Source organism: Lampris incognitus, chromosome 17 (genome assembly GCF_029633865.1).
Source record: "Lampris incognitus isolate fLamInc1 chromosome 17, fLamInc1.hap2, whole genome shotgun sequence".
Taxonomy (NCBI): Eukaryota; Metazoa; Chordata; class Actinopteri; order Lampriformes; family Lampridae; genus Lampris; species Lampris incognitus.
Genome location: NC_079227.1, coordinates 28,971,734 through 28,996,253, shown reverse-complemented (window position 1 = coordinate 28,996,253; position 24,520 = coordinate 28,971,734). Strand labels below are relative to the sequence as shown.

At 48.2% G+C, this 24,520-nt stretch overlaps 1 protein-coding gene across 2 annotated transcripts in view; it reads right to left on the bottom strand.

Annotated features, from left to right (window-relative positions):
* The window catches only part of itgb4 (integrin, beta 4), a 32,161-nt gene extending 7,925 nt beyond the window's left edge, over positions 1-24,236 (bottom strand). For both annotated transcript variants that reach the window (XM_056296826.1, XM_056296827.1), the window contains exons 1-33: positions 23,934-24,236; positions 20,781-20,866; positions 20,215-20,297; positions 19,677-19,778; positions 18,972-19,176; positions 18,500-18,596; positions 18,144-18,315; positions 17,595-17,858; positions 17,372-17,461; positions 17,073-17,195; positions 13,964-14,131; positions 13,595-13,671; positions 12,651-12,856; positions 12,393-12,496; positions 12,187-12,282; positions 11,801-11,927; positions 10,801-10,926; positions 9,512-9,618; positions 9,353-9,386; positions 8,148-8,342; positions 7,844-7,947; positions 7,650-7,708; positions 7,497-7,520; positions 7,249-7,397; positions 5,541-5,720; positions 5,183-5,331; positions 4,492-4,699; positions 4,014-4,331; positions 3,544-3,701; positions 2,332-2,512; positions 1,622-1,759; positions 654-836; positions 368-496 (exon numbers count right to left, since the gene is read on the bottom strand). In XM_056296826.1, the coding sequence (XP_056152801.1) occupies positions 368-496; positions 654-836; positions 1,622-1,759; positions 2,332-2,512; positions 3,544-3,701; positions 4,014-4,331; positions 4,492-4,699; positions 5,183-5,331; positions 5,541-5,720; positions 7,249-7,397; positions 7,497-7,520; positions 7,650-7,708; positions 7,844-7,947; positions 8,148-8,342; positions 9,353-9,386; positions 9,512-9,618; positions 10,801-10,926; positions 11,801-11,927; positions 12,187-12,282; positions 12,393-12,496; positions 12,651-12,856; positions 13,595-13,671; positions 13,964-14,131; positions 17,073-17,195; positions 17,372-17,461; positions 17,595-17,858; positions 18,144-18,315; positions 18,500-18,596; positions 18,972-19,176; positions 19,677-19,778; positions 20,215-20,297; positions 20,781-20,859 (4,435 nt within the window). In that variant the 5' untranslated portion in view covers positions 20,860-20,866; positions 23,934-24,236. The remainder of the gene's footprint in view (positions 1-367; positions 497-653; positions 837-1,621; positions 1,760-2,331; positions 2,513-3,543; positions 3,702-4,013; positions 4,332-4,491; positions 4,700-5,182; positions 5,332-5,540; positions 5,721-7,248; positions 7,398-7,496; positions 7,521-7,649; positions 7,709-7,843; positions 7,948-8,147; positions 8,343-9,352; positions 9,387-9,511; positions 9,619-10,800; positions 10,927-11,800; positions 11,928-12,186; positions 12,283-12,392; positions 12,497-12,650; positions 12,857-13,594; positions 13,672-13,963; positions 14,132-17,072; positions 17,196-17,371; positions 17,462-17,594; positions 17,859-18,143; positions 18,316-18,499; positions 18,597-18,971; positions 19,177-19,676; positions 19,779-20,214; positions 20,298-20,780; positions 20,867-23,933) is intronic.
* Between the last annotated feature and the right edge of the window lie 284 nt (positions 24,237-24,520).

The window sequence follows — 24,520 nt, the reverse complement described above, 5'->3', positions numbered from 1 at the left end:
CTGTATTGAATTATGCAAGATGCATCTTTATCATATAGACTTGACCCCATGTCTCTTTCTTTCCCGATCTCTCTTTCTTTAAAATGGTGATAAAGCACAGCCCTTTTTCTACTAAAGTCCATCTGAAGTGAAAAAGAGAAGCAAAATCCCCTGGAGGACTATGAATGTAAAATGGAGAAACTAGATCCAAGTGTATAGCGCTATCCTAAACTAGGGAACTACAGAAACAACCGGTCTAACAAAGTCGGTTGACGCCTTACGGTCATCCTATTATCTTTTTAAAGCGAAGCTGTGCAGCTGAAAAGGGCACTGACGTCATGCATTTACACTTTCAACCAGTATGTGGTGTTGCTTTCTCAGTACCCACCATCTCCAGAGACGCTGGGGGTCTTGGAGCCCGAAGGAGATTTCAGCACCTCACTGCTGTACATCAGATAGCTGTCGTACTCGTCTCCCGCCTCCGCATCCACAATGGGGATGTCTGGGATGATGGGAACTGAAGACAGACAGCAGAAAAGAATCAGCCTTGGTAACTGAAAGGTGCCGAGAAAGCATGGTAACATAGGTGTGGGATTCAGAAATGGAGTTATAACCACAGTCTGGGATGGCATTTCATTGCGACTGTTTTGGTATGGTTCTTTCCTCATACTCACTAGAGAGGGGTCTGGCAGGCTGCGAGGCCAGGTTGATGGTGGCATCTCTGAAGGGACCCCAGCCCACGCTGTTCTTGGCCCGCACCTTGTACTGGTAGGTCTGTGCATTCTGGAGGTTCTCGATGAGCAACATACGCTTTTTAGGATTGTCTATCTTCACCTTCTTCGCTGCTCCCACAGGCTCTACAGAAAAAAAGACCAACACCAAAGGTCTTCAATTGGGCGTGTTTTGAGTTACACAATGTTAGAGAGGAGCACCAAAAGGCCTTTATTTAAGGGAAGAAAAAAAAATCCTGATTTTCAACATTATATATACATTGTAGGAATAACAATAGCAGCAGCCGTAATATGAAGCAGGCCTCTGTGTTTGTCTGGAACAATGCTGAAATTGAGTCCATCAGTGTTGTCGCTGGTGGACAATGCATACATGTGAGAACTTACTTCCTGGCTTCCCAATAAACTGCGCTGTTTAAGAGAATGCTGATATGAATGTTACATTATACGGTGGTATGTAGCATTGTTATTCATATTAATATTTTCTTATACAATGCAGCCTATCGGCAAACCAGGAAGTAAGTTTTCACTTTTGTGGATTGGAGGGCACAATTTTGGACACGTTTCAGAGACATACAGAAGACTGCTCAGTATTATGGCTGCTAATGGCGCTATTCCAACAACATACACACACACACACACACACACACACACACACACACACACACACACACACATAGAGAGAGAGAGAGAGAGAGAGAGAGAGAGAGAGAGAGAGAGAGAGAGAGAGAGAGAGAGAGAGAGAGAGAGAGAGAGAGAGAGAGAGAGAGAAAAAGAATGTTGAAAATGTTGTCTATGACATGATGATGAAACACACATCAGATGAAGTGAAAGAAAGAGGTTATGGCAAAGCCACTGTTTCCAGATGATAATGGGTTTATTCATCAGGGATCGGACGGTCATCCATCACTCACTCATGTCATCATCGATGGGCGTGTAGATGACCTCGTAGGCTGTGATGACGCCATTGATCTCCGCAGGCTCCGCCCAGCTGACCTGAGTGACTGTCGGGCTGATGACGTTGAAGGCCAGACGGCCGGGTTCGCCAGGCACTGGAGGAGGAGGGAAGACAGGGTTGGTGTAAAAAGAGAGCTGAGTTTTACCCATTTCTCATGATAGGATCCTTATGTTTATAGGCGGACACAGGGCTTCCGTCTGTCCTGCCATCTAAAGCCCAGGGCTGACCTTGCTTCTACATTTGCTGCCCCAAAACTGCTGAATAAGCTCCCCCCTCTGTTAAATCTGCCCCGTTGGTAAGACACATTTAAGTCTCTGCTGGCTCTCGAGCGGCTCTCGAGTGTGATTGGACAGATTTATCTGGTGGTTTACCTCGCCTGGTTTCTATGTGACTGCTTTGTTTCATTGCTTCCATTTTATTTCAAATTGCTTCTATTTTATACATAGTTACTTAACTTTGTCGTGCTATTTATGAATACGTGAAGCACCTTCACTAATATTTGGGTTTTTTTTTTTAGATATGAATGAAATAGATAAATTGACCTTGATTTTACAATCCTAATTTATAATCTCTCGAGTGGACCAATGATATCATTCCGTGTCAATTGATTATGGATTAATGTTTCTGTTTAAGGGTTAGGGAATTAAGGGAATCCACAAAAATTACCATCCTCCAGAGTCTGACAGGTGATGATGTTGGTATCAGGGCCATCGCCCAGATTATTATATGCACACACACGCATCTCATAGTCACAATAGGGGTACAAGTTGGTCAACTCAGCATGAGTGGTCTTCACGTCCAAGACCCGGGCATCTTTCTCTGGATCCCCATAGATCCAATATTTCACCTAGAGGGCACAGGCAAATAAATACATGTTATCTGAGCACATACACAATGTACTTGGATATAACAGGCCTACGTTCAAGTTGAATCCTTATCATTTTAATGTTTACTTCCAGCGATCTATGCGGAGCCTCAAAAGGTAAAAAGGTTAACCCGATGAACTCTGTTTTGACCGCCTGTCTCGAACGCTGTCTTTCCCTTATTTTGTTGCACCTATTATGTCAATTATGGTAGACCAACCTTGACACAATAATTTTTAATGTATTTTGCACGAGACATGCCTACAAACATACCTAAAACTGTTGTGACTGTCTTGCACCGTCTTTTTTTGTGATGTGTTTCCCCCCCTTTTTCTCCCCAATTGTATCCGGCCAATTACCCAACTCTTCTGAGCCGTCCTGGTCACTGCTCCACCCCCTCTGCCGATCCGGGGAGGGCTGCAGACTACCACATGCCTCCTCCGATACATGTGGAGTCGCCAGCCACTTCTTTTCACCTGACAGTGAGGATTTTGCCAGGGGGACGTAGCGCGTGGGAGGATCACACTATTCCCCACAGTTCCCCCTCCCCCCTGAACAGGCGCCCCAACCGACTAGAGGTGGTGCTAGTGCAGCGACCAGGACACATAGCCACATCCGGCTTCCCACCTGCAGACACGGCCAATTGTGTCTGTAGGGATGCCCGACCAAGCCGGAGGTAATGCGGGGATTCAAACCAGGATCCCCATGTTGGTAGACAACGGAATAGACCACTATGCTACCTAGGTGCCCCTTGTCTTGCAGTCTTTCAGCATTTTGTGGGCTATTTGGTGGGTCTGTGTTGGTCTACCGTAATTGTCATAATGGAAAAGGCGACATTGGACACAGCCGGTACTAACAAAGTTCATCAGGTTAAATAAATATTATTCAAAGTGCAGCAGTGGTCACCCAGGTTTAGCAATTCAGGCTAAGTGATTCAGCCCTTAAAGGCTTAAAGCTAATTGCTTCAGGCATCAAATAAACACTGTTTAGAGATTCCATTCACACCAGCACACACCGTGTACCCCATGGGGTTCCCAGAGGGTGGGTCCCAGTTGAGGCGAATGCTCTTGGGGCCGGTGGCAGTGGCCTCGGGATTCAGTGGACAAAAGAGACGATCCTCGGCAGAGGAGCAATGCTGATTCAACTGTGCAAATTCTGGAGACCTGGGACCAGCTAGAGGGGAACAGAGAGAGAGAGAGCAGAAATTAAGAGAGGAAAGATTGAGAAGGAGAGGCGAGAGGGATGGATGGAAAAGATGAATACATCGGGAAAGAGGTTGTCAGACACATCAGTAATAAAGTCAAGAGAAAGTGTAAAACACTATAGTTGTACAACTAAGCATGACAGCTGAATTAGTAGATTTGACAGCACAAATGATACGCCACTGTGCAGAACATCCCATTCATGTATACTCCACCAGCATTAAGATTTAACCATATATTTCTTGCTTCTGTGACCTGTGATAGTCTCCTCTGTCTCTCTTACCTCCATCAGTGACATTGACCAGGGTCGTCTTGCGTTCCCCTACAGCAGCGTTGCCACTCGGGTCAAACAGCTCGATCTGGAAGGTTTCGGGTTGGATGGGGCCAGGATGACCCCGCGGGTCAATAACTATATTCTTCTCAGACTCCCCGGGACCGAATTTGAGAGGCCCAGAGAGCTCAAAGTGTCGGGCCTTCTTGGTTCGCCACTTGACTGTGGCGGGGCTGTCCTGGTTCCGTGTGCGGACCACGGGGATCGTGTAGGTTGGGTCAGATGTAGTGAAATTCTGAGTGCCCTTCTTGAACATCATCACGCTGGGCTCTAGAGAAGGAAAGGATGAGGGAGAGAGATAGCAAGGCAGAAAAGAGAGAGAGGTGCTATGTAATCCTCAATTTGTATGAAGGGTCAAGTTTGTCTAGTTGATTTTACAAATGTCCATTTATCATTAGCTTATGTCAGTTGCCCTCCTGCATCCATTCACCTGGCTGGTCTGCGATGGTGATAGTGGTTCTGGGGTAGCGTCCCAGTTTGGCACCATTCTGTGGATTGCTGAGGTCCATGACAAACTGCTTCACTTGTTTTTCCTCCAGGAGGCCATCTTTCTCCCCAAGCTCTAGCAGACGAACCGGCACTACCTTCTGGGTTTCTCCAGGGCCATAAGTCATGTCTCCTTCCACTGTAATATAGTCCTATAGCACAGTGGGACGATGCGGGTTGGAAGTGAGCTTTTATGGACTGGATGGTCAGTATTTATTGCTGCTGGCGGCAACTGTTCCTATTTCACCTTTACATACTTAAACACATTTATTTTTAGTGTCTGTCAACAACTGAGCTCTTTTCTTCTTAAACTTGCCAGTTTTATGCTCTTGTAGCATAAATTTGCTTGTTTTTACTGTTTTATGGCAATATTCATCTATTTGATTTTCCTGTTATCCACCTCATGATGACCTACGGCACACCTACCCTAAATACACTTGTACTGATATGCGTTCTCTGGCCTACGATATGATAGCTATGTAGAAAATGCACTTCCACCACTTCATATAGTACTACTATGATGTAGTTACTATGTACATTATGATGCCAGTTGGAAACACTCAAATTAATGAATTAATTAAATCAAATTTAAGCTGCTTTGGATGAAAGTGGCTGGTACGTGTATCAGCTCTCACCTTCTTGTCCTTAGCTGTGAGGTCCCGTGAGCGGTAGGTGACTTGTGTGCGTCCGTCTTCTATGATCTCTCTGCTGATGGGGATGTTGGCCACGCCGTCCTGCCTGCTGTAGGTGTAGGCCGGCTGGAGGAACGAGAACAAGCTCTTGGCTGGAGGGGAAGAGAGAGCAGATGACCCATGAGAAACGACCCAGCCCAGATATCACGCGCACCACCATGACTTAAAGTCACAAGAGTCGGAAACAAGTCTTCGATTTGCTCATCTGTGTCTGTCACGGGTGGGTCAAACACGAGGACAGTTTATAAACACGGAGTTGACAGTAACAAGCAGTCCTCCGTGAACCCTGAGATCACCTCACCGTGCTCTTTGATTATGGTGATGTTGACAAAACGTTTCCCGATCTCGGCGATACCCAGCGGCACGTCCACGGCCTCCACCTGCAGCTGCTTCTCGTCGTCGTCTTCCTCCTTGACGAAGAGCGGCACGTGCACGTCAACTGACTCCACCCCCTCCTGGAACTCCACGGCGCCCGCGGCCTCTGCGGGCAAAGGAGTTCAAGGTTAACGTGAGAAGCCTGCTACACAAACCAAACACACAGGGTGACGCACACAGACACAAACCGACTTTATCTTTTTTCTCCCAATTTCCCCCCCTTTTTCTGCCCAATCGTATCTGGCCGATCACCCCGAGCCGTCCCGGTCGCTGCTCCACCCGCTCTCCGCCGAGCCGAGGAGCACCCCGACCGACCAGAGGAGGCGCTAGTGCAGCGACCGGGACAAATACCCACGTCCGAATCCACACCCGCAGACACGGCCAGTTGTGCCTGTAGGGACGCCCGACCAAACCGGAGGTAACACGGGGGATTCAGCCCGGCGATCCCGTGTTGGTAACACTGATATTTAAGAACGCAAGTCCACACACACACACACACACACACACACACACACACACACACACACACACACACACACACACACACACACACACACACACTATTATCGGACTGGTTTACAACTTGATGAAGAAAATAAAAATAAAATAAAAAAGTAAACCAAAATAATAAACTTCAGTAATATGTTTACAAAGAAGGGCCTGGTGGCTCATTTATGAGACGCTCTTATTTGTTCTCGGGCACTCAAGGGCATTTTTTAGCGCTCAGCTTTGTCTGCCAGACATGTGCAAAACCTGGTGGCTATTTGTAAGTCCTTCCTGCTGACATCTGCTGTCTTCCTCTTGCATCCAGCAGCCACTCAGGCTGGCAAAGGCGTCAATGTCGGGTGACCGGTGTCTACCTGCAGGGGTTACCCGGGCTCTACGTCTTCCCTATGGGACAGACGTCAGGGCTAGAATATTCCACCAGTCTGTAAGAACGAATTTGTGCAGACGGCGTTTCATGACCAAGGACCCTAAGAAAGAAAAATATTGGCACCCCGTCTTGAGAGTTCATCTGAATTTGATGAGACACAACTGTTTCTCGTTTCCTGTACACTTCCACCGCCGTGTTTAAGAGCAGGTGGCTTCTGAGTTAGCGGTTCACACACAGCAAATTATAAAACGCTTTTCCTTCATGGAAATGGTGAAGACAAAAGCACTTTCCATGGACAGCGGAGGAGATTAGACGGCGCTGAAGTCTACGTGGTTGCAAATCCGATGACCTCGGAGTTCCTGTTTCGACAGTCCCCCGGTGTTATCGAGACGTGTGCAGCCCGTGGAAGTGTCGTCCGCCTCCCAGGGCTCGAGCACGAGAGGAAAACTGAGCACAGATCTCATCAGCTGTTGGGTGAAATTGTTGGGAAAACGCCATTCAAAACATCCAAAGGTTGACCTGGAGAAGTCTGGAACGAACGGTCGACCGTGGACCGTCCGCAGAACTCTGAACCACAAATGGTTGTGTGGTTTTGAGGCCCGGCAGGACTCCACTGCTGAAGGGAAGATGCAGTAAAGCAAGATTGGCCTTCGCAAAAACTCACTTAACATTTAGGAAGTCCGAACCATTCTACAAGCGACAAGATCAGGGGTCCTCTGAAAAGACACACACACACACACACACGCTTGCAGAGACGCACCTCTGTCTGTGGCCACAGTGTAGTAGCCAGGTATCACTTTGAGGTTGTGGAAGTTTCCGGACTGGACGTTTTTCTCGGTCAGCTTTACAATATCAGGGTAGGCGGAACGAGGAGCAGACAGCACGGTGTCCACAATGGTGAAGTCCTGCCTGCAGGGCAGAGGAGGCAAAGAGTCAGAGATCTGCAACCTCAGGGGCCATAGAAGAGAATGGTCTCTGTTGTTTTCATAGCGTCGCACTGAATCTCACCTTTTCCCGGCGTTTCTTTGCATTCTGTGAGGACAAACAAATAAAATAAAATAAAACATTTTGATGAGTGATAAAACTGACATTTTATGCTCATTATTTTGTTGATTAGTGGGCGAAAACTCTACTCTGACTTAGAAAACCCAGCTCGCTCACCTGAATGTGGTGCTCTGCACTTTCTGAGCCCCGGGAATCTGCTTGTACACCTCATTTAACTGAGCAGCGAGACACAAACGCAGCAAGTAAACGATGATGTCATCAGTTTAGAGGGAAAGAAAACACAAAACACCTATCCCTAATACCTTTCCACCCCCCCCCCCCCCCACACACACACATGGAAATAGACTCACATTGTCTGCCACATCCTTGCGGAGTACTTCTGTGTCTCTAGATTCAAGGCGGGTTAGGTTTTCTGAGAACTTCTGGTTCATTCGCAGGGAGACGGGGAACTGGACTGGAGTTGGAAAAGCGGGGAGGAGAAAAACAAGAAAACAGGACAGAGAACGTAAAGTGAAGCGAGAGTTTAAAGTTGTTGTATATCAACACGTTCGTCGTTCAAAACAAAACTGATCCGACGTCTAAGCGGCGGCTCATGACCTCAACCGTCATGGCGTCTGAACCGCCAGCGGAGACCGAACTGTGGGAAAGACTCACTGGTCTCTTTGGGGTTGGGCTGGATCTGAGCCTGGGGGTGACTGGGACCTCGGTGGACGTTGTCAGTGATCTTCCAGCGGACCACGTCGGTGCCTTTGGGCGGGCCAGTCCTCGCCATGGGTGTGTCCAGATGGTCTGAGGTGAGCAGAGACTGGCGGAGCATGTACTTATCCTCCTTAAACCCGACCATACGGCCTGGAAGAGGAGGACACAAACAAATATTTATGAATATGTTACGACCCATAAGCACTCTTATTCCATAATCGCCCTCATTTCACTTGTCTATACTTATTACTAATGTAAAATGTGTGTGTTGTGCTGTTTCGCCAGAAACGCCACCTTGTGAAATTCCTTTTAGGCACAAAGTGACTCAGCTAATAAAAACAGATTTTTTTTTACTACTTTATTAATCCCCATGAGGAAATGCTGCTCTGCATCTAACCCATCCTAGCTGTGTAGCTAGGAGCAGTGGGCAGCCGCCGTGCAGCACCCGGGGGACCAACTCCAGTTCTTCTTTTCATTACCTTGCTCAAGGGCACAGACAGGAGTATTAACCCTAACATGCATGTCTTTTTGATGGTGGGGGAAACCGGAGCACCCGGAGAAAACCCACCGCAGACACGGGGAGAACATGCAAACTCCACATGGAGGACGACCTGGGATGACCCCCAAGGTTGGACAACCCCGGGGTTCAAACCCAGGACCTTCTTGCTGTGAGGCGAAACAGCAAAGGGCCACCATGCCATTTTTATTTATTCTGATTCTCTTCATTCTTGTAAGGGATGGCAGGGGAGCGGTGTGAGTCCAACATTCATGTAAACACAGTGCATGTCCTCATAAAGGTCACTGCTAGATACTCAGCTAAACAACAATGGCTTAAAGACATATGCCCCTTTTCCAGTACATGGTACCGGCTCGACTCGACTCGTCCTTTTTTTGTTTTCCATTGCTGGAAAGTACCGGCATTTTGGTAACTGTTGCCACTTGTCTGGTACCCGCCTTTGTCGAGGTTCCAAAAAAACGACGACCAGCTACACTGGGCGGGGGGGGGGGGGGGGGGGGTACTGTTATGGTAATAGAAAACGACACAGAAGTGAGTCGAGACGAGTCGAGTTGAGTCGAGTCGAGTCGAGCCGGTACCATGTAGTGGAAAAGGGGCACAAGAGAGCCATTGTAGATACCCTAACGGGTGCAGTATGTCGTACCTTTTCTACAGCAGGGCAGCAGGGCCAGACATGCCTGTGATGTAAGAGACAAGCGGGCATTAATTCCATCATGACATAAAAAGCTTGATTATGCATGCGTGCGTGCGTGTGTGTGTGTGTGTGTGTGTGTGTGTGTGTGTGTGTGTATTATGTGCATACCTTGCAGCAGGCGCAGTATTTCCAGCAACAGAGCAGCAGCAGCCCCAGCAGCAACATGAGGAACATGATGAGAGGGATGAGCCACAGGAAGCCACCGGGGGGACAGTCTAAAGGGACGGACCAAACAAAACCTCGTCACAACAACCATGGAAGCCAGCAAAGTGTTCACAGCTCTAAACCACGGAAGTTACACCGCAATCATCATCCTTTTTTTTTCCAAGGGCAGGCTGTTTACTTTGAAGGCTTTTTTTCTTTTTGCTTTTTTTTGGGGGGGGGGGATTTCCCCTCTTTTTCTCCCCAATTGCATCCGTCCATTACCCCACTCTTCCGAGCCGTCCCGGTTCCACCCCCTCTGCCGATCCAGGGAGGGCTGCAGACTACCACATGCCTCCTCCGATACATGTGGAGTCACCAGCCGCTTCTTTTCACCTGACAGTGAGGAGTTTCACCAGGGGGACGTAGCGCGTGGGAGGATCACGCTATTGCCCCCAGTCCCCCCAAACAGGCGCCCTGACCGACCCACCGACCGACCAGAGGAGGCGCCAGTGCAGCGACCAGGACACATACCAACATCTGGCTCCCCACCTGCAGACATGGCCAATTGGAACCCCCGACCAAGCCGTAGGCAAGACGGGGATTCGAACCAGAGTCCCCGTGTTGGTAGGCAACAGAATAGGCCGCCACGCCACCCAGACGTCCCTACTATGATGGCTTTAATACAACCAAAGCTCTGATCGCACAAATAACGGAACTCAGAAAAACAACCGGAACAGCAGCAAAGGTCCAATCCTGAGGAACTTGAGGCAAACAAATGCCCTTTTCGATACCTTGTATTGCGTTGTATTTAAGATAATAAGCAATATGCAGATATACTGAATGTTTACTGCCGGATAGTAAAAACGACGTGGCACACAAAAGAGCAGCCGAATGCTGAAGAAGGCAGGTCGTGACAAGTCTGAAGCGTCGAAGCCGTCGACGCTAACAGGCAGACGCGGCGCGCCGAGTCGACAGGACACCCTTACTGACAGCTACTACAGCGTCGGCGGCCATCCACAACCCGGGTTCAGCCGTGACGTCATGTGCGGTGGCGGGGGGAAAGCGCTCCCATCACAGCGCTTGTTCAGATCAGAGTGATGTCTGGGCCTTTGGGTTGTTCAAACATGTTCACGGTGGATGTCAATAAATTAAACACGAGACAGCAACCATCGAGATCGCTACCTCAGCCAAGCAAAGATACAGAAACCGCTGGCACGAGGACGTAAACCACCGAAACCCCACGTGCAGCTCACCTTTCTTACGGAGCACCTGAACCTCCAGTTCCTTGGCGGCGCTGTCCTCGGGGTAATCCACAGTGTAGTAGTAGGTGCAGTCGTCCTCCTCATCGCGGAAGCTGCACGACTCAATCACCTTGCCCGCTGGGAACACACACACACACACACACACACACACACACACACACGTACAACAGATAAACAAAGGTTTGAGATAAGAAATTAATAATTGAATCAAAACACGATTAGGAGTAATAAAGATTTGTCTTTATGATCCACTCTCATAGAGTTTGACTTGTAACGACCATGAATGACTAGACTCGATAGCCCTTGGCTAACGGGTCAGCCCCTTTAGAACAGAATAGAATACTCTTTATTAGTCATTTTGTACATACATACAAATTAAACGTACTCTCTGCATTTAACCCATCCTAGCTGTGTAGCTAGGAGCAGTGGGCAGCCGCCGTGCAGCGCCCGGGGACCAACTCCAGTTATTTCTTCCCTTTGCCTTGGTCAGGGGCACATGTGAGGCTGCACCCTAGTAGCCTCTGCACCCTAGATGACGACACTATATGGTGCTCTATAGTAGTGTCCCTTAACTAGTTGACTGGTTAGCGTACTCGCCCATGGTGCGGGTGACCCAGGTTCGAGTCCTGGCTGCGGCAATTCCCAGCTGTCCCCCGAATTTGCTACATCGGTGTCAGAAGTGGGATGGTGAGGCCATCGGAAGCGCGTGCGCCCAGAGGCGTGAGGGAGCTGAGACGCTGAAGCGTGGGGATGCCCTTCCCAAAGGAGGTGGGTAGTGTAACAACCACAAGGGACTAGACTTGCTAGGCCTTGGCTAACGGGTCGGACCCTTTTGTCGACTGGTTAGACTGTGATGCGGGCTACCTGGGTTTGTGTCCCATCTGCGGCGGTTCCCGACTGCCCCCTGAATTCACTGCAGTATCATATGTACTCTGTTCCTGGATTCTCACCGGCAATCATGACATTTACTCCTCCTATTTTGTCCTCTTACCGTCCTTGAGCTTGTCCACCAGAACGGGTTTAAAGCTACACTTCTCACACTCGTCCTTCTTCTCTCCTGTCCCCCAGGCCCCGCACTGGACACAGCTCCTCTTGGCCTCACACATCCCGAACTGAGCCTGGATCACACACACACACACACACACACACACACACACACACACACACACACACACACACACACACACACACACACACACACACACACACACACACACACACACACACACACACACACACAAATAAACCATAGTCATACAGGAACTCCAAAAAAAAGACATCAGGTCTTATAAATATAAAATGTGCATTGTGTCGTGCATTGTGGAGCAGCAAACACACCACTGTAAAGCATCTCAGCATACACCCAATTATACACACCTGGAAATTGGCCTCACAGTTTGGAGTGAGCGGCATACCGATATCCTGACATTCACAGAGTCCGCATTTGCACTGACCTCGCCCGCTGCAGATAATCTGATCCAGATCGAGAAAAAGGCAGGTATCGACTTGTAACATAATGACAGATAGGGTGACATGGCAACATTTATCCGCATACAATAGGGGCGTTATTGCTCTCCACTCACCCCTTCGCTGTTCAAACAAGTCTCGTTGCTTTTGGCACACTCGCAAGCCGAGCCCTCCCAGCCTTCAGAGCACGCACACTGGCCCATAACGCAGAAGCCGCGGTCTGATAACACAGGTGGAGATGGTTAGGTTGTGTACATCCCGGGACGTATGTATGCTTGCACATGCATACAATTTCCCTTTCTCTCTCTCTCTCTCTCTCTCTCTCTCTCTCTCTCTCTCTCTCTCTCTCTCTCTCTCCCTTCCCTCTCTCTCACCGTTGCAGAGAAGGCCTCCATATCTCTGACACTGGGTCTTGTCATACTGGCAGAAGGGTCCTTCGTATTGGTCTGGGTTGTCACAGATACATGTCCCGCACTGGCAATCTCCACGGCCGAAGCAGGGCTCTGCCATGCCCGGACCCTTACACAGGGCTGTGTCCCGACTGGATATGCTCAACGAGCAGTTACAGAATGGACCCAGCCTGTAGGCGAAACAAACAGTGAAGGAGTGAGAGCAGATCAAATAAGATGACAGGTCTTCACTTGCCTTGGGGGCTGGAGTGGAGCTCATATCAGCAGTGGTCCCTTGTAGAGTGTACTTTGTATTTCAGTGTATGACATGAGTTTGAGAATATGTTGTTCCAGTACAGTCCGTCACTTGTGGAAATCCTGGTTTTGAGGTGCTATTGTTTACTAAAGAAAAGCCATTATGTTCATTAAGAAAGATGAAAAAATGGCAGCCACCCAAAGGCTTTTTTTTGGACCCCCCCCCTTTTCTCCCCAATTACCCCACTCTTCCAAGCCCTCCTGATCTCTGCTCCACCCCCTCTGCTGATCCGGGGAGGGCTGCAGACTACCACGCCTCCTCCGATACATGTGGAGTCGCCAGCCGCTTCCTTTCACCTGACAGTGAGGAGTTTCACCAGGCGGACCTAGTGTGTGGGAGGATCACGCTATTCTCCTGGTTCCCCCTCCTCCTCGAACAGGCGCGCCGACCGACCAGAGGAGGCGCTAGTGCAGTGACCAAGACACATAGCCACATTCGGCTTTCCACCCGCAGACACTGCCATTTGTGTCTGGAGGGACGCCCGACCAAGCTGGAGGCAATGCAGGGATTCAAACCAGGATGCCCGTGTTGGTAGGCAACGGAATAGACCACTACGCTACCTGGACACCCCCCCACCAAAAAGCTTTTTTAGAAGCAGCAGTCATCAGCTCACCAGCCTTCATAGCACTGACATTTCCCACAGACCAGGTCTCCGTTGCCGCTGCACCGAACTGCTTTGGGAGAAGAACTCTGGGGGAACACAGACGGAGAGACAAAAGTGTGACTCATTAAGAAAAAATACAATAAATTCATATTATCAAAGACTACCACCTCCAATTTGGGGGTGGATGGGCTGTGGGCTGGTTTACCACCTGTTGCACTACCTCATAAGCGAGCGGTTGAACAAGAATAATGAAACTAGGAAGTGAAATCAATGGGAATCCATGAGTGCTTGTGGCTGTATGTCTATGTCGGTGTTTTTTAATGTGTGTGTGTGTGTGTGTGTGTGTGTTTGCGTGCGTGCACACACGTGCATAGCTACCTTTTCACAGGAGCAAGTCGGACACAGAACCTCAGCCTTCACTTGGAGGCCATTGTTGAACGTTGTGGGTTTGATTTTCATTGTGCCCTCTCTGTCATCCGGATTCATTTTACAAATATGCTGCTCCTCCACCATCCGATCAGCTCTTAACCGCACCTTGAACTTGCCCTGGAAGACACACACACAATATGTGAGACTACATGTACTGTGTGTGTGTGTGTGTGTGTGTGTGTGTGTGTGTGTGTGTGTGTGTGTGTGTGTGTGTGTGTGTGTGTGTGTGCATGCAAGAGAGAGAGAGAGAGAGTTTATCTGTGACTGTTTGCAAATTTCCCCTACATCTGTCAGACTACTTCTTTATTCAATTGACGGCCCCCTTACTGGAGCATCCTCACATTCCTCCACAAACGGTCTCCTTCCGCCGAAACTTCCGGTACCTTCCACCGACCCAGCTCTCCAATGAGGTCTTGGCTTCCATGTCTCCTCATAATGAATTTTCTTCACTCCCTGTCAACGAGGCTACAGACACAGTCTGTTCCTCACTAGACTCCTCTCTTAACAATCTGCCCTCTAGCATCCAAACCTGCTCGTAATGCCCCCTCTAGTCCATGGCTCACTGAGGTCATCAGAGACCAAAGGCCAGGGCTCAGAGCGGCAGAGAGAAAATGGTGTAAAACCAGAGTCCACTGACCTCAATGACTATCAGTGTCTCCTAGCATCATTCTCCTCCAGCTTAAAAACAGCTAAGACCACTTACTATCAGAACAAGATCTGTGGCGCCACTGATGCTCGAAAAAATTTTTTGCTTTTAACTCAGATCCCCCCCCCTCCTCCGACCTCCACTCTGCTCACCCCTGACATGTTTGCCTGGTACTTTACTGATAAGGTTTCTGCCATCAGTAACCACTTCTCTGAGCCAGACCAACTCTGTCTGCCGCTGCCAGCTAACAGTGCCTCACTCACCTCATTCTCTCCTCTGACCGGGGAGGGAGTCTCCAAGTTTCTGCTGGACTCTCGTCCCACTACCTGTCCGCTGGACCTGATACCATCCAACCTCCTACAGACCATTTCCCCCACACCTAACCCCGCAGTCACACACATCATCAACTCCTCACTTACAATGGGTGTGTTCCCCACCACAATTAAGCAAGCCTGGGTCACCCCGCTGCTCAAAAAGCCTACACTCAACCCAGCCCAGGTTGAAAACTACAGATCGGTGTCACTCCTTCCCTTTCTATCAAAAATACTTGAGCGCGTGATCTTTAACCAAGTCTCTGAATTACTTTTTGAGAACAATCTGTATGATCTGAATCAGTCTGGCTTTAAGCGGGGTCCCTCTACCGAGACTGCACTCTTGTTGGTAATGGAATCGCTGCCTTTGGCTAGAGCTGCTGGTCAGTCCTCAGCTTTATTGCTGATAGATCTGTCAGCTTCCTTTGACTCAGTTAACCACCAAATCCTCCTCTCCACACTCACTGAGCTTGGTATCTCAGGATCTGCCCTCCGCTGGTTCATGTCCTACCTCTCGGGGAGATGTCTTAGAGTATCTTAGAGGGGAGAAGTGTCCAAACTGCATGGCTTATCCATAGGGGTACCTCAAGGGTCAGTGCTCAGTCACCTCCTCTTCTCAATATACACCACTTCACTTGGTGCAATCATCCGCTCCCACGGTTTCTCATATCATTGCTATGCTGATGATACCCAACTCTTCCTATCATTCCTGCCAGATGACCTCACAGTCTCGGCATGCTGATATCGCTGCATGGCTGAAAGAATGCCACCTTCAGCTTAACCTATCTAAGATGAAGCTCCTTGTCATCCCAGCCGGTCCATCCTTACAACAACAGATCAATATCCAGCTCGGATCAACCCAACTCATGCCCACAAAGTCTGCCTGAAAACTGGGTGTCATGACTGATGACCAACTAACCTTTAAGGTTCATGGGGCCTCGATTTCTCGGTCATGCCGCTTTGCCCTGAACAGCGTCAGGAAAATTAGACCCTACCTGGTACAGGCTCTTGTAATATCAAGCATTGATTACTGCAACTCCTTACTGGTAGGTCTCTCTGCATGCACTTTCAAATCTTTGCAAGTGATCCAGAATGCGGCAGTGCATTTGGTCTTCAACCAACCCAAAACAGCACATGTCACTCTGCTATTCATATCCCTCCACTGGCCCCCAGTTGCTGCCCGCATCAAATTCAAAACAAATCCCCATGTCACCTCCGGCTTGGTCGGGCATCCCTACAGACACAATTGGCCGTGTCTGCTGGTGAGAAGCCCGATGTGGGTATGTATTCTGGTCACTGAACTAGCACTTCCTCTGGTCGGTCGGGTCGCCTCTTTTGGGGGGGGGGGGCTGGGGGGAATAGCATGATCCACCCATGCGCTATGTCTCCCCGGTGTAATTCCTCACTGTCAGGTGAAAGGAAATGGCTGGCAACTCCACGTGTATCGGAGGAGGCATGTGGTAGTCTGCAGCCCTCCTGGGATCGGCAGAGTGGGTGGAGCAGCAACTGGGGCAATTGGCCGGATACAGCTGGAGAGAAAAAGGGAGAAACCCCCCCGAAAAAGGGAGAACCCCCCCCCCAAAAAGAAAAAAATTCAAAACCTTAATGCTCACTTACAAAACAGCAACTAAAATGGTTCCCACCTACCTGAACTCCCTCATTCAGGTCTACACTCAGTCCCGCTCACTACACTCTGCCAATGAAAGGCGCCTGGCACTTCCGCCACAACGGGGCCCTAAGTCACTAGCTAGATTCTTCTCTTCTGTAGTTCCCCGGTGGTGGAACAAGTTACCAAACTCCATTCGATCCGCTGAGTCCCTCTCCATCTTTAAGAAGAAGCTGAAGACCCAGCTCTTTCGCGAACACCTGATAGTATCAATTTTTTTTAATTGCTTCTATGCACCCTATGCATTGCCTTTGTGCACTGCCTGTTGACACCTATGTCCTATCGGACTTGAACTTAGTTTTTAGGCACTTAACTTGCGTTGTCGCCTCCTGACTAGATCCTTGCTTGTGTTGTATAAACGCTCAGATATACGTCACTTTGGATAAAAGCGTCTGCTAAATGAAACTAACATTTTTGTGTCATTTTGGATCTTACAATTTCCCCTGGCTTGACTTGAAATTCCCCGTACTCCTTAACTTCTCCACTGGTAGAGGAGAACTGAGTGCTGATAGCTTTGGGTCTGTCCTCTGTGTGGATGCTCATCTTAGACCGGATACTCTGAGAGGACAAAGAAGGGGGTGTCAGTGGGCAAGACTTGTAGTTTTTGCTGTTTAGTACAAGTTGTCGGACCAAATTCTCTTGGTAACACCGAGTTAAGCATCCATGAAATAATTACAAAAATGTATGAACGCTGAAACGTTCATCTTCCCTGAAATCTCGAGTATGCTGTTTACCTCAAAGGCATTCTCCATGATGTTGAGGATGTTAGATGAGTCTTCTTGCAGCTTACCCAACTCGGCAATTGGGAAATACTTGTAGAGTTTCTACACCCGGAGAAGCAGATGAAACAAATGAGGCGTTAGATATGAGAGACTGCATGGAGGAAATAACAGTATGTAATACTGATTCCTGAACTTTCTAGCCTGTGCGGATAATAAATGCTTAAAGCTCACAAACCTGATAGTATGTATAGGAGTGGTTGGTGATGGCAAAGATGGGGATGATATTGTGCTTGCCCAGCAGACGGACCAGGGTGGGCACCGAGGGGTAGTCCTGGCTGGTGTCCTCTGTGTACTTGTCCGTTGAGTCCAGATGGCATTGCTCGTCGTTGCGCGGCAGGATACCCGACAGCACGTTGGTGCCGTCCGCCTCGTAGTGGAAGGCGGACTCGGTGGAGAAGACCAAGAGGTGCGTGCTGTGGTTGCGCCAGCCGATCTTATCCTGGCAGAAGGATGCAAGGACAGTGGTCGGGTACAGTGGTAACATGGAAGAGTAATGAGGTGGAGAGAATGAGAGGAAGACTGGAGATGTAGGGTGTAAGGCACTGACATGTCCCTTCACAACCAGGGGACCGACTCACAGCTACAGTATGCATGCACCATGTAAACTAGTCCCCAAATCCCATACACAGCAACTAGGGTGTATTAAACTGTACAGAAAATAGAATAAAATACGTTCACAAAATAAATTTTCAAACTAAAGTAAAGCTCATATTACACTACTAACCCCACAGACAGCTGCCTGGAGTATGGCATCAAATCCTCCTTCAGGGGCATCCAGGTTGCCAGATATTCTCTCATTCTGAAGCTTGCTGGTGAAGAAATCTAAGTCACTGGTCAGCTTGATGACATTTTTGAAGGAGAATGGAGGGTCGCTGTTGGGCCACGGCTGGGCAAGTCTGAAAAAAAAACAGAGAGAGCTGAATGAACAAGAGAAAGATCAAATGAATAGGCAGAATATCTTTATTTTTCAGTTTGTTTCACGGCTACAGCCGGAGGGGTAGAAAGAAATGATCTGACGTGCACGTGCGTTCTGTGTGTGAACCCAAACGCTGTTCAACCGTCTTCGCTCTATGCTCTTACTTGATGGGTCTCATGTCGGTCTGCGGCTCCACCACTTTGTCCACAAACTTTCCAAAGCCGATGGTGTAGTCTTCTGACAGCTTCTCCACCAATGTGGCTGTGGGAAACACATTGCCCACCGTCAACATCACAGTGACTGAAAGGTTTACCCCCTCATCTCGGTTTTTACTGACACAACACGGCAAAAGAAGAGTTCTACTCCAAATTTGTATTGATCCCTTTTGGAGGTGACCACAGTCATTCATTATTCAATCATAGGAATGAAGAAACAGACACATTATCTGCGACAGTTGAAAAGATAAAGATAAATTGTTTCAAATTTATGCAAACTTTTTTTTTAAAGAATAGGCATCAGTTTTATATAATGATGCTTATCTCATTTTGAGCCACACACTTCAAACGCTGACATGGTTGAATGCGTGCGTAACAAGAGCGCAGTATTCCCACTGGAGTAATCGACCCGTCATCTCACCCAGCTGCTTGCCCATTTTCTTGAGGTTGTCCAAGTCGTCGGCCATGGAGTTGGAGAAGTCCATGAGGATGTAGAGGTCCAGGGGACCTTTGATCGGAGCGAAGGCCTCCATATTCACCACCTTCTCCTCTCCGGGGAGGAAGGACATGCTCATCAGCTGAGGGTAGACCTGGGACTTCTGCAGTTTAGCGTTAATCTGCTCTTTCTGAGGAGGAGGGTCGGGGGTGGAAAGCAGGCATGGCAGGGGAGAGAGAGAGAGACAGACAGACAGACAGACAGATAGATAGATAGATAGATAGATAGATAGATAGATAGATAGATAGATAGATAGATAGATAGATAGATAGATAGATAGATAGATAGATAGATAGATAGATAGATAGATAGATAGATAGATAGATAGATAGATAGATAGATAGATAGATAGATAGATAGATAGATAGATAGATAGATAGATAGATAGATAGATAGATAGATAGATAGATAGATAGATAGATAGATAGATAGATAGATAGATAGAGGGGGAGGTTGATGGGCAGGTGAGGGAGTGCAGAGACAGCATGGAAGAAAAGACGTTGGGAGAATAAGAAAACAGAACCATGGGGATAACAGAGCGATGAGCGACGTTAACACTTTTCCTCTTGATGGGAAAATACGAGTGAAGAAAAAAAAAAGAGTGGGTAGGAGCAGTAGAGGAACACTTACACGCTCTATTTTCATGCTGCTCTGAGCCGTAATTACTGTGCTTGTACTGCAGCCCTGGGCAATGATGTTCTCGAACAGGTCACACCGCGGGCCTTTATACATCTGGATAGACAGGAGGCTTTATTAACAAACCTTGATTTCATCACAAGGCCATCGCGTGAGAAGAAAAAAAACACCGTGATGATTACTATTCAGCACTATTCATTTATAACCATAATCCCATTAAAAATGCCTACTTGAGTAGGGTAACAGGCAAGTGTGGCCCCTTAGCTCACACTTTCATTTTTGTTAGGTAGTGTTAAATGTGTAAGGAAATCCATTTTCCAAACTGAACGCTGTCAAATGAATCGATAAACCCCCCCCCCCAACCTTGTTCAACGAAATTTTCATTCGTAGTAGAACGAAGAGACGGTACACTGCATAGTAAACCCTTGGTACAATAGAATAACAATACAGAATGTGTCCCCCAAGAACACGCCGGCAACAATCATTAGAACCATCAGAGATCAAGAGCTGCGTCTAGATGTGCTGCTTTCACCTCGTCCGGGCAGTAGGCGCAGCCTGTCCAAGCCTGGATGCACTCTGAGCAGGTGCCTGACCTGGCTTCCAGGCAGTAGTTTACTGTCGGAGGAATAGAGCGAGAGAGAGGGCGAGAGACATACAGAGAGAGAGAGAGAGAGAGAGAGAGAGAGAGAGAGAGAGAGAGAGAGAGAGAGAGAGAGAGAGAGAGAGAGAGAGAGAGAGTGAGAGTGAGAGTCAAGAGAAGTCAGATTCACAGAAGAGGCAGAGCAGAATCGAAGCCAGAATACATAGCTAGAATACCTACGATAACTCAAACCAGACTTTTCTTTTTTTGCACATGTTCTTCTCACTCCCCTGATGGTGCTTTCAATAAAACCCGGGGGGCTTTTTTCCCCCCGGTGTATCACGGGATGTTCAATATCAGGTGCTTACTCACAAGCCGGAGAGAGGGCTGTAATACTAGAACTATATTAACTGGCTGATATCCATTGGCAGCTGACTTTCTGACGTGGGCATAGGGATGGGGAAAAAAAAACTGAATTGTGATGAGATTATATTGGCCAATACTGGGCTTGGCCTCACCATTCTCGGCATAACAGCTGGTGAGTAGGACCGCCAGAAGGCCCAGCCCCGCAGAGAGATGCAGTGTCCATCTCCCCATCTCCTTCCTGCAAACACACACACACACACACACACACACACACACACACACACACACACACACACACACACACACACACAATATCCAGTAGTGACTATCAAAGACCAGAAAAGAATCAAGATGAATTCAATTTTCCTTGAGGACGTTGAGGGTTAAAAAGAGTAAGGGAGAGGGAGGGAGAGAGAGACTTTATTATCCTTCACCGGGGACAGGTGTAACATGAACCTACAAAATTTTTTTTCCTAGGACCAGGAAAAAAGTGAACAAACACATTCACTACCCCTCTCACCCCCTCCTATCCTGTCATGACTGCTGGGAAAGGTTTTGTAACCCCAATTAAGGCGCTCCTTACTGGAAACACATCACGCTACACCGGGCCTTCGCTGCTTTCAAGTTATCGTCTTTGCCCTCCGTTGACAAGAGCAATCTGCTGGTTTATGACTATTTCGTAAACCAGTTCTTTAATCTCCTTTCTTCTCTTCCTACGTCTCTATCCACCGTAACGGACTAGCGGGGAAATCTGCACACCTAGGAGGCGTTTTCGTCCTCGTTTGGCCTTCGTAGCAGAAAACCTAGTACGTGGCAGCTGAAGCCTTAGATATATATATATATATATATATATATATATATATATATATATATATATATATATATCATAGAAATGCAGGCCCCTCATGTGCCATCACTTCAAATGTGTACCATATCCCCCTGTATCACTATCTTCAATTCAGAAAAACCGATTGTCCTGTTTTTCAGGACAGAAGCTGAACAACTTTTGAGGTCTCCGCTATGAAATGTTGGATGAAGCCCAATGCAAAAGACCTCAAGGAGGAAACTAAAAAAAAAAAGAAAAAGATCTCCGCTAAACAAAGGAGGCTATGAGCGACCAGTGGGCACTATGTGGCCATTGTGTCTCAGTAATTGTCTCAGTGGGCCGATAGTGTGCAGAAAATGTGGGTTTTTTACACTCTCCCCTATCAGGCCCCAAAACCCATTAACCGAAGATGGAGGAATTTCTCCTCAGGGTGAGAGAGTGACCTGGCCATCTTAAAGGGACAGTTCACTCCAAAATCAAAAATACACATTTTTCATCTTACCTGTAGCGCCATTTATCCATCTAGATCGCTTCGGTGCGAGTTGCCGGGTTTGGGAGACATCGGCCGTAGAGATGCCTGCCTTCTGTAGAATACAATGGAACCGGGTGGCGCTCGGCTTGTGTCGCTCAAAGCGCCAAAAACAACCCAAAAACCTGAGAAACTCAACGGCAGCGTCTCTTTCCAGAAATGTGAGCAGTTTCATGTAGGTGTCGTTAGGCCTAAGAAAATAGTTCCTGTGTGAAAATGCTGCCAACGAGGTCTGTGGATTATCTTGAGTAACCGGGTCATGATTTCTGGGAAGAGACACTGCTGTTGAGTTTTTCCACATGTTTTGGTTTGTTTGTTTGTTTGTTTGTTTGTTTGTTTGTTTGTTTGTTTGTTTTTTGGGCGCTTTAAGCAACACAAGCCGAGTGCCATCCAGTTCCATTGTATTCGAGAGAAGACCGACATCTCCAAAAACTCGCCAGCTCACACCAAAACCATCTACATGGATACATAGCGCTACAGTTAAGAGGAGAAACGTGTAGTCTTGGTTTGGGGGTGAAGGTGAACTGCCCCTTTAAAAAAGGGGGGGGGGGTTCAGCACCTCGGCGCTAACTCCAGCTAGCGGGAGTACAGGCGTGTGCGTGTGAATGCCTGTCTCCGTGCGTGTTCGTGTCTGGCTGGCATGTGCGCTTCCCGACTGGCCAGGTTCGGGCAGGGAGACAACAAACAAGGGGGAGAGAAAACAGAAAAGGCCGGTTGCTACAGCACGGGCACGGACACGTTCCGTACACCGACGTCAAAAGACGTCCAGTCAAAAATAATGTGCCTTCGTTTACTTTGCGCAATGCAGTTGGTCGTCCGCCTTCTCCCATTTTCACCCGTAGAAATGTGAATTATATCAGAATGTGTATTTCACTGAACAGCGGGGTGGCTGAAAATGGCTGATTGTAGGTTCATAACGTTCAATAATAAAAAAAAAGCAGAAATAAAACAAAAAAGCAAGCGCATCAACAGATGAGGGAACGAGAAAAAGGAGATCGGAGACCCCACCCCGGTTCATGTTATGTATTGCCGACGTTATATCGACGACGTATTATTGACGACGGAACGAGCCCGCCAGGTGAACATTCCAGAACTGGGCGTGGAGCTTGACCCCGCCGTGACGTCACTGGACGGGCGTGAACAACAGGTTTAAAGGGGTCGTGACATCCGGGGTCCCGCGATTGACAGCGAGGCCAAGTCACAGCTGTGCAACAGACCCGGTGTTACAGAAATTTCTGACTCCCCCCCCCCCCCCCGTTGAATGTAACTCCCCTTGGCGTGAGGCTTAAGTTAGGTTAGGTTAACCCTCACCCCCCCCCACCCCCGTGACCCATTCACGCCAAGGGGAGTCAGATTCTGCGGGGGAGTCGGAAAGTTCTCCAACACCGGCTCACCTGCAACAGTAAATCAATCCGCCCGTTAAAAGAAAAAAAAAGGAAAAAGGTGAGAAGGGGGTGAGGACCAGAGAAGGGGGTGAGGACCAGAGAAGGGGGTGAGGACAAGAGACGGGGGTGAGGACCAAACTCGCGGAGCTATGGGCAGTTACGCCTTAGATCGAGGATGTTCAGATGAACGAGGCTTGATGTGAACAAAGCTGTCACCTGCGGCGTGTTTCACAGTTTGCTCCGCTTTGGTAAAAAAAATACAAAAATAAAAATCCAGAAATGACACAAAAAAAAGAAACCAAGGATAGAGGGAGGATTAAGCCATCGAGCTGAGCTCAAACCGACACGGCGAGATAAACTGTTAAACGGCTAACGCCTAGAAGTAACTCAATATAAAGCCAAACACACTTAAATCTATTATTTGGGTCAATTTTAAAGCACAGACCTAATTTTCCAACCCACCGTGTATTAAAAAAAACACACAGGTTTACTGGTGGGAGGGCAGTACAAACAATGGAGCAATTAACAGATTTATGGACCCAAGGTGATTAATGATCAAACAAACCTCTTGCTGTGCTTGTGCTCAAATCCTCAAAGTCCAAAAGTCCAACAATTACAGTAAGGAAACCGCCTAATCCTCCCCTCTTACTTCACTCCCCGGGTGTCCGCGAGGTTAGTATCCGCCTGGTGGGGTGAAATGACACCGCTTCTTTCTTTCTGTCGTTCAAAGTCCAAATTCCAAATTCCCAAGGATCTGGGGGTATGCCAAAGCAGCGGGAAGTAACTCACTTCTCTCTCTCTCTCTCCCCCTCTCTCTCTCTCTCTCTTTATATCTCTCCTTCTTCCTTCCCTTTCGGTCCAGGCAAATGTGGACTTGTATTCCCTTGGACTCGGCTGAGTTGTGTGTGTGTGTGTGTGTGTGTGTGTGTGTGTGTATAAGAGAGAACGACAGAGAGGGAGACCCGCAAAGACTGAGAGTCAGCGACTGTGTGGATGTAATCGTGTGCACTGAGACTTGATCCCTCCTTTAACTTGCACACAACCACACACACACTCTCTCTCTCTCTCTCTCTTTTCTTTCCCTTTCTCTCTCTCTCTCTCTCTCTCCCCCCCCTCTCCCGGCCCAGGTGAGTGGCAGTGACGAAGAGGGGG